The sequence below is a fragment of the Chiloscyllium plagiosum genome, chromosome 2, assembly GCF_004010195.1.
Source record: "Chiloscyllium plagiosum isolate BGI_BamShark_2017 chromosome 2, ASM401019v2, whole genome shotgun sequence".
Classification (NCBI taxonomy): Eukaryota; Metazoa; Chordata; class Chondrichthyes; order Orectolobiformes; family Hemiscylliidae; genus Chiloscyllium; species Chiloscyllium plagiosum.
In genome coordinates, this window is record NC_057711.1 from 11590041 (window position 1) to 11600002 (window position 9962).

A 9962-nucleotide genomic window follows, 5' to 3' on the forward strand; every position below is an offset into this window, starting at 1 on the left:
CATCCCTGCTGAGGTATTGCACCATTGAACTTTGGCCAGCTCCTCCCTCATAGATCCATATTTCTTTTTATTCAACAGAAGTACTGTCACTTCCGACAGTACCCTCTCCCTCTTAGATTGCAGATTGAAGCTTATTGTATTATGGTCACTACTTCCCAATGGCTCCTTCACTTCGAGGTCTCTGACCAATTATGGTTCGTTCCACAATACCAGATCCAGAATTGCCTTCTCCCTGGTCGGCTCCAGCACTAGCTGCTCTAAGAATCCATCTCTGAGGCACTCTACAAAGTCTCTTTCTTGTGGCCCAATACCATCCTGATTCTCCCAGTCTACCTGCATGTTGAAGTCCCCCATAACAACTGTAGTAACATCTTTGCGACAGGCCAATTTCAGCTCCTGATTTAACTTACATCCGACATCCAGACTACTGTTTGGGGGCCTGTGGATGACTCCCAAGAGGGTCTTTTTACCCTTGGTATTTCGAAGCTCTATCCACACTGACTACATCTCCTGACTCTAGGTCCCCCCGCGCAAAGGACTGAATATCATCCCTTACTAATAAGGCCACCCCACCCCCTCTGCCCATCAGTTTGTCCTTACGATAACACGTGTATCCTTGAATATTCATTTCCCAGGCCCTGCCCACTTGAAGCCACGTCTCAGTTATCCCCACAATATCGTATCTGCCAATTTCCAAAAGAGCCTCAAGCTCATCCATCTTATGTCTAATGCTTCGTGCATTAGACATAAGATAGATTGGGTTGGGATATCTGGTCAGCATGGACAGGTCGGACTGAAGGGTCTGTTTACATGCTGTACATCTCTATGACTCTGACCACACAGAGAGAATACCTTCACACAGAGAATACCTTCCTTCATGTGTGGCACTATTACTGTGCTAAATAGGACAGACTTTGCACAGATCTAACAATCAAGACTGGGCATCCAGGAGACACTGTGGGCTAATATCCCCCACTAAACCATTACCATCAAGCCAGGTGATCAACCTTGGTTCAACAGAGTGCAGGAGGGCATGGTAGGAGCAGCAGCAGGCATACCTAAAAAGGAGGTGCCAACCTGGGTGAAGCTACCAGATAGGTGGGCTAAACCGCATAAGCAGCAAGAAGTCTGCAGAGCTAAGTGAGTCCCACAGAGAATGGATCAAGTTTAAGCTCCGCAGTCCTGCCACAGCCAATTGAGATCGGTGGTGGACAATTAATCAACTCACGGGAGGAGACAAATCCACAAATACCCCCATTCTTAATAATGGAAGAGGGGAGAAAGTGAAGACTGCAGATGCTAGAGATCAGAGTCAAATAGAATGGTGCTGGAAAAGCACAGCAGCAGAATCCTGCTCCTCGGATGCTGCCTGACCTGCTGTGCTTTACCACTGCATTAGCTTTTCATCCACATCCAAGGCAGCAATCTTCTGCCAGAAGTGCCAAGCGGATGATCCATCTTGGCCTCCTCAGTGATCCCCAGCACAGATAGCAGTCTTCAGCCAATTCAATTCACTCCACGTGATATCAAGAAAAGATTGGAGACACTGGATACTGCAAAATCTATGGGCTTTGACAACATTCTGGTAAATAGTAAAAGACTTGTGCTCAAGGACTTGATGCTCCTCCAGCCAAGCTCTTCCAATGCATTTACACCACTGGCATCTACCCAGTGTGGAAAATTGCCCAGGTATGTGCTGTATATAAACAGGACAAATCCAACTTGGACAATTATCGCTCCGTCAGTCTACTATCGATCATCAGTAAAATGATGAGGGGTGTCATCAATATTGTTATCAAACAGCACTAACTCAGCACAAACCTATTCATTCAGTGATGCCTAGTTTGGGTTTCACCAGGGTCACTCAGCTCCTGAAGTCATTTCAGCATTGGTTCAAGCATGGACAAATAAACTGAATTCCAGAGGTAAGGAGTATGACAGCATCAAGGAGCCCTCGCAAAACTGGAATCACCGGGTACCCAGGAGCAAACTGTTTGTTTGAAATCATACCTGGCACATAGGAAAGTAGTGATTGTAATGAGGTCAACCAGGTGGACCTCAAAACAAATTGCTGGAAAAGCTCAGCATGTCTGGCAGCATGATTGTTCCATACAACAAGAGTTCCCTACTTGGGAACGTTAATCTAGGCCAATTAAGGAACTCTGGCTGACATAAAAGGATGAGTGTCAGACATCCTATTCACTCAGAGATGACTCTCAGGGAGCTGGACCGGTGTCAAGGGCTTTCCACATGCAAGTAAAGGTGACTTAGTGATACCAGCCTCTGTGGAGTTGTTTCAGTGGTGACAAGAGTGAGGTATGTTACTAAAAAAACTCATTGCAATATTCATCTTCAAGTTGGGGTCAGCATTTCTGGCATCATCACGTTATTTAGGAGGCTTCAATCACTGAACACAGGGCCCCCAAATACATGTTTTTTTTTCCCAGGCAAATGACATTGGGGCAAATGAAAAGCAACGAGTAACTCTCCTGACAACCTGTGGACCTGCAGTATTTTTTGTTATTAGGAGCCTAACTTTCCTTGAGGCATCAAATGTTAAAACAACCCTAAGCCTCTTCTAATTCTGAGGTGCTATTGTGACAATACTATGGCTTTAAGAGGTGTCTTTTGTCCTTTGGTTTTAAAGGACAAAGGTGGAGACAGAGGTACTGAGCAAGCTGCTCAAAGCTAATACAGTAAATACCTCGAGGAGCCATGGGGATGTTATGTTTTAAAATGTTGGGACAATAGAAGCAGCCTAAATGGGTGGGATTGAGTTACCACAGAACCTGAATTTTTAGTTTTCGCTTGAAGCTAGATGTGGAAAGCCTTATTCCTCTCTCTGTTACCACGAGAAACTGGAGCTCTCTTCCTGCTTCTGTAATTACTGAATTTTCCTTTGCCAAGGGTGTGCCAGGGGATGTTGGAACTGTTAATTAGTAGTAGTTAAAGTGTATCATTTTAGGCATTTTGATCATGACAATTAAGCAAATTACTTTCTTTTCTTTGTATTTTGTCTGTAGTTTGGCTATAGTGTAAAATACAAGTGTGGTTTGCTTAAAGTAAAGTAGCTTGACTAATCGAATTGCATCTGGAACACAACATCTTACACTTTCCTTTAGAACAAGATAAAGTTACAGTCTAGCCTAATATCGTAATATATTTTGAGGGTGTTTGGGCAGAGGCTGTTTTCCCTGGAGCATTAGAGGCTGAAGGGTGACCTTATAGAGGTCTATAAAATTATGAGGGGCATGGATATGGCTATATGAATAGGAAGGATTTAGAGAGATATGGGCCAGGTGCTGGCAGGTGGGACTAGATTAGGTTAGGATATTTGGCTGGCATGGACGAGTTGGACTGAAGGTCAGTTTCTGTGCTGTACATATTTGTGACTATGTGTGAATTCAGTTTAGTTTTTAAACGAGATGCTTCGAGACCGGTTGGTATGTGGGATTAGTGATGTAACCATGCAAAGCACCTATCAGCTGAAGCTCAACTGGACTTTAAACATGCACCACAACTGGCTTTTTCCATTGGAAAACGTGGCAAGTGGAGCATGAGTTGTCGGATGTTCTGACAGCGTCAGGACACCCTCACCAGTCTGACTGAGCTGGAGGGGAACACCACTTGAGTGGTGGCATATGCATAGTCTCACTCAGGACAAATCCTGAACAAAGGAGCTCTAGGTCAGCTCACAGCAAAATCCCTAAAACAAAGCCAAGCCCCAGCCAAAGGGGTGCAATTTTGATCAGGGTCCAGCTCTACCTGACATAGTCCTTGCCAATATGCTGAATGAAGACAGCAAAGCTGTCCCATTAGACCTAAACAGACTAAGGACAGCTCATAGGTTAACATGAAGAGCGCACACCCTGGGAAGTTCACCGACATCTGGAACAGTTAAATTGCTAAGTAACATCTAAATCAGAACCAATTAGAATGGTTAAATTGTCATCTGTTGTGAAGGGAGGGTGAAGTTACAGTGATGACAACAAGCCTTTAGCAAAACCAGTTCTGGACTGCAAGGCCACGGCTCGCACTAACGAGAAGCAGCTGGTTCAGTTATCAGTGATAGTAGTGGAAGGGCCGGGCCCAAGCTTGCTGGGTAAACGTGTGAGAGAGACAGAGACAGAGACAGAGACAGAGTGGAGGTTTTCAGGAAAGTCTAGGGACTATCAAACGTCACCTTGCATGTTCACTAGGAAGCAATTCCACAAGGCCTGCCCACTACTACTTGTCTCACAGGAAACACGTAGAGGCAGAAATCAGAAGGCTGAAAAGGAGAAGGAATCCTCAAACCAGCCCAGCTTGCAAAATGGCAGCACCGATTGCTTCAATTTGGAAGCCCAACGGATTGGTTCGCCTTTGCGGAGATTTTATACCAACAATAAACCACTTTCTGCAGTGGTTAGATATGGATTCTCAGAAATATTTAATAACCTTAAGATTTGTAACAATATATGAGATGTATTTGGTTTATTGTCATCCCGTGCAATAACAGGGAGGAATAGGAGAACACAGAGAACTTGGACACAGTCCTTAGACATTTCTCCCAGGCAGGGGCATACCTAAGGATGGAATAACAGGTTTTCCCCACGTTGCATACCTGAGCTAGAGTTGACAAGACCAAGTTACACCCATTGGAAGATAAAGTGAGGGCGATCAAAGATACCCCAGCTCCCATGTTTGTACCATAGCTCAGATCTTTCTTTCAGGTGGTAAACTATTTTGGAAAGTTCATTCATAACCTGGTTTCCAGCTTGGCAATTTTGCATTAACTCCTTAAAAAAAAAAGTCAGCCTTGGGAATGGTCACGTAGCTAAGCTATAGCTTTCAGGGAAGTGAAGAAACAGCTATCAACCTGAGGTGTTGGCACATTATCGATTCCAAGATCTGGAATTGGCATGATTTGCCTCCCTGTTTGGCATTGTGGTAGTATTAGAGCATGGGTGACCAACGGCAAGGAACTGCTCAACAGCGTCTACATCTAGGACTTTGTCTAATGCAGTGCATAAATAGGCCTAGATTGATACAGGAGGAAGGTTTGGCAGTCACATTTGGAGAAAGGTGATGACTGCAGATGGAGATCAGAGTCAAGACTGTGATGCTGGAAAAGCACAGCACGTCAGGCAGCATCCGAGGAGCAGGAGAATCGACGTTTTGGGCGTAAACCTTTCATCAGGAATGAGGCTTATGGGTTGGGGCTAAGAGATAAATGGGAGGGGGGTGAGGTCGGGGAGAAGGCAGCTGAGAAAGCGATAGGTGGATAAAAGGAGAGGGAGAAGACAATAGGTCGGGGGGTTGGGAGTGATGGACAGGTCCAGAGGGCAGTGCCGGTTTGGAGGCTTGGGACTGGGATAATGTGAGGGAGGGGAAATGAGGAAGCTGTTGAAATCCATATTTATCCCGTGTGGTTGCAGGGTCCCAAGGCGGAACATGAGGCATTCTTCCTCCAAGGATTGGGTGGTTACGGTTTGGCGGCAGAGGCGGCCCAGGACCTGCATGTCTTTGTCGGCATGGGAGGGGAAGTTAAAGTGTTCAGCCATGGGGTTGGTGAGTGCGGGTATCCCAGAGATGTTCGCTGAAATGATCCGCAAGAAGGTGTCCTGTCTCCCTGATGTAGAGACGACCACACTGGGTGCAACAGATGCAGTAGATGACATTGGTAGAGGTGCAGGTAAATTTCTGACAGATGTGGAAGGATCCCTTGGGGCTTTGGACAGAAGGGAGGGGAGTGCTGTGGGCAGAGGTTTTGCGCTTCCTGCGGTGGCAGGGAAAGGTGCCAGAAGTGGGGTGTGCGCTGGTGTGGGAGCATGGACCTGATGAGGGAGTCGCAGAGGTAATGGTCTTTCCAGAACACTGATAGGGGTGGGGAGGGAAATATATCTTTAGTGATGGGGTCTGTTTGTGAGCGTGTAGTAGATGTCTGTGGTTATTCGGTCTCCGGAGACTATGATGGAGAGTCCAGGAAGGGGAGGGGGGTGTCTGAGATGGTCCAGATAAATTTGAGGTTAAGGTGGAAGTGGTTGGTAAAGTTGATGAACTGTTCAACCTCCTTGTGGGAGTATGAGGCTGCACCAATACAGTCACTGATACAGTGGAGGAACAGGTGGTGCTGGTGGAATTGCGAAAAATGGACTGTTCCATATACCTGACAAACAGGCAAGCATAGCTGGGGCCCATGAGGATGCCCACGGCTACCCCTTTGGTTTGGAAGAAGTGGGAGGATTAGAAGAAGTTGTTGAGGGTGAGGACTAGTTCAGCCAGACAGATGAGGGTGTCAGTGGAAGGGTACTGTTTGGGATGGCTTGAGGGGAAGAAACGGAGGGCTTGGAGACCTTCGTCGTGGCAGATTGATGTGTACAGGGACCGTGTGTCCATGGTGAAGATGAAATGTTGCGGACTGGGGAGAAAAAAATCTTGGAAGAGGTGAAGTGTGTGGGTGGGGACACGAATGTTGGTGGGGAGTTCCTGGACTAAGAGGTCGAGGGTGGAAGAGATGAAGTCAGTGGGACAGGCGCAGGCTGAGACAATGAGTCAACTGGGGCAGTGAGGTTTGTGAATCTTCGGAAGGAGGTAGAATCAGGCAGTGCAGGGTTCACGGACAATGAGGTTGGAGGATGTGGATGGGAGCTCCCCAGAGGTGATGAGGTTGTGGATGGTTTGGGAAATGATGGTTTGGTGATGGGAGGAGAGGTCATGATCAAGAGGGTAGTAGGAGGAGGGGTCTGACAATTGGCACCTGCTGTCCTGTAAGCAAACCCATTGTAACAAGACACTGGTGAGGAGCAGTTATGAAAGGGGATATAATCAAAATTGATGGACAATACTCATGGTCTGATGTTGTTCAATTCAATGTTGAGCCTAAAGGCTGTGAAGTGGAAAATGAGTCACTGTTCCTCCAGCTTGAGTTGGGTTTCACTAGAGCCTTGCAGCAAGCCTGAAGCAGAAATACAAGTAAAATAGCAAGATGGTGTGCTGCAATGGTAATCAACTAGAAGGTCAGGGTCATTCTTACAGACAGAGCAGAAGTATTCTATAAGCAAACAGACAGCAACCAGACAGGGTTTGGTTTCATCAATGTAGAGGATATTGTATTGTGAAGAGTGAATAAATTAGGTTGAAAGAACATGGTAAAAGAATAAGTGTTATACACATTCTGCAATTACACAGGAAGGTGAAGAGGTGTTAGGAGTGAGGAATGGACAAGAGTGTCATGGAGAGAACAGCTCCTAAAGAATGCTAGCAAAGGAGGGTCGGGGAAGGTGTGCAAGATTGTGCCATCCTGCGGAGGTGATGTAAATTGGGAAGGATGACCCTTTCAATGCAGAGGCTGATGGTGGCAAGAAGGACAAGAGAAACCCAACTGTTCTGGGCAGAAGTGGACAGGGTGAAGGTAGATAACCACTGGGGAAATAAATTAAGTTCAAGGAAAACAAAAAGACATATTGGAGGCATCTCCGAGATGGATCGGTCAAACTGATGCAATAGATATGGACAATGTAGGATTTTGTAATGGAGTTCTTACGGGAAGCAAGGTATGAAGAAATATAGTCGAGGTAATGGTCAGAGTTGGTGGGTTTGCCTTGGATATTAGTGAATAATGTAAAAGTGAGGACTGCAGATGCTCAAAACCAGAGTTTAGATCAGAGGGGTGCTGGAAAAGCACAGCAGGTCAAGCAGCATCCGAGGAGCAGGAAAATCGACGTTTTGTGCAAAAGCCCTTCATCAGGAATTGAGGCAGGAGGCCTCCAGGGTGGAAAGATAAGTGGGGTTGGGGGGAGGAGGGAAAGGGGGAGGAGAGTTGGGGAGAAGGTAGCAAAGAGTACAATAGGTGAATGGGGGTGGGAATGGATGTGATAGGTCAGGAGGGGAGGGTGGAGCAGATAGGTGGGAAGGGAGATTGGCAAGTAGGACCATTCCCTCCGTGACTACCTGGCCTCCCAACAACCCACCCCCCCGCCCTGGCCCCTCCCCCTGTTACCGCAGGAATTGCAAAACCTGCACCCACACCTCCTCCCTCACCTCCATCCAAGGCCCCAAAGGAGCACTTCACATCCAAAGTTTTACCCTCACATCCACCTATGTCATTTATCGTATCCGTTGCGCCCAATGCAGTCTCCTCTGCATTGGGGAGACGGATGCCTCCACAGAACGCTTTAGGGAACATCTCGGGGACACCCGCACCAATCAACCCCACCGCCCTGTGGTCCAACATTTCAACTCCCCCTCCCACTCTGCCAAGGACATGCAGGTCCTGGGCATCCTCCACTGCCACTCCTTCACCACCCGACGCCTGGAGGAAGAACGCCTTATCTTCCACCTCAGAACACTTCAACCCAGAGGGCATCAATGTGGACTTCAACAGTTTCCTCATTTCCCCTTCCCCCACCTTACCTCAGTTCCAACCTTCCAGCTCAGCACTATCCTCATGGCAATCCTACCTGGCAATCTCCCTTCCCACATATCCGCTCCACCCTCCTCTCTAACCTATCACCTCCATTTCATCTATTGTACTCTTTGTTATCTTCTCCCCAGCACCTCCCCCCTATCTGTATCTGACTTAAAAGAAATAGTGCCTGGATGGAGACAGAAAATGTACAGCTGTTGTATAGGTAATGCCTGTTAGTCAAAGCAATACTGCACTTTCAAATCCTGCTTCACACAGGTAAGAACAAACCGAGGAAGATGTCTAACTTAAGATGGCCTAGAAGCAAACTGATCACCCGTGGTCATGTTTTATTACCAAATACTGACAGTAACGATTTTCCATTAGTTTGGTTCCTATCAAAAGAAGGGGTTTTGTAAACAAAGCTTGCTCCTTACCAGTCTCTACGATTTCAGCCTCTGGTTCAGCTGGTTCTACTGATCTGCGTTGACGGCGTGCCCTTCTGGATTGCTGAGGTGGTACCATCCTACGTTTTCTTTGTGTCTGAAAATATAAAACAACCTAAATTTTGCTGACTGTGACAAATGTATGGTCTATTGCTTAAGTTTAATTGCTTAACTGCTACTCTCAATTATTCACCAAAAGCAGTTTTTCTGGTAGTGAATTGTGGACTGTATCTTTACAGAAATAGAAAATAGAATTGCTACAGTTCAGGAAGGGCATGGTTACAGAGGGACCTTGCTCAAGTACAGAAAAAATTGGTCGACATAAAAAGGTGGCGTCAGACCAGAGGGTGATAAATCAACTCCAAGCAAAAAGGAGGAAATCCTTCTTATGCAAGTTCTGGAAAGTGGAGCAGGACAACAAAAGCTTTAGTAATCTTCCTTCTTGCTTGAATAATGGTACGACATTAGTGATTTCATAGTCAAGGGTGTAGGTTTGCTCGCTGAGCTGTAGGTTTGATATCCAGAGGTTTCATTACCTGGCTAGGTAACATCATTAGTGGCAACCTCCAAGTGAAGTGAAGCTGTTGTCTCCTGCTTTCTATTTATATCTTTCTCCTGGATGGGGTTCCTGGGGTTTATGGTGATGTCATTTCCTGTTTGTTTTCTGAGGGGTTGATAGATGGCATCTAGATCTGTGTGTTTGTTTATGGTGTTGTGGTTGGAGGGCCAGGTCTCTAGGAACAAACACACAGATCTAGATGCCATCTATCAACCCCTCAGAAAACAAACAGGAAATGACATCACTACACAAAATACTTTAAACTAACTCTGCAGGGGCATGGGAACCTAGACTGGAGCTTTAGGGTGCAGGACCTGGAGTGTAGAGAAGTTAGGAACATGGCATCAATCTCAAAGGAGGGTGCCTGTAAACAGGAAAGTGGCTTGAAGTGTGTATACTTCAATGCAAGAAGTATACGAAATAAGGTAGGTGAACTTGCAGCGTGGGTTGGTACCTGGGACTTCGATGTTGTGGCTATTACGGAGACATGGGTAGAACAGGGACAGGATTGGCTGTTGCAGGTGCCAGGGGTGAAATGTTTTAGTAGGGTCAGAGATGGGGGTAAAAGAGG

General features: G+C 46.4%; 1 protein-coding gene across 3 annotated transcripts in view; it reads right to left on the reverse strand.

Annotated features, from left to right (window-relative positions):
• Positions 1–9962, reverse strand: part of rnf4 (ring finger protein 4) — a 66124-nt gene that overhangs the window by 21506 nt on the left and 34656 nt on the right. For all 3 annotated transcript variants that reach the window (XM_043704059.1, XM_043704069.1, XM_043704051.1), the window contains one exon: positions 8824–8929. In XM_043704059.1, the coding sequence (XP_043559994.1) occupies positions 8824–8929 (106 nt within the window). The remainder of the gene's footprint in view (positions 1–8823; positions 8930–9962) is intronic.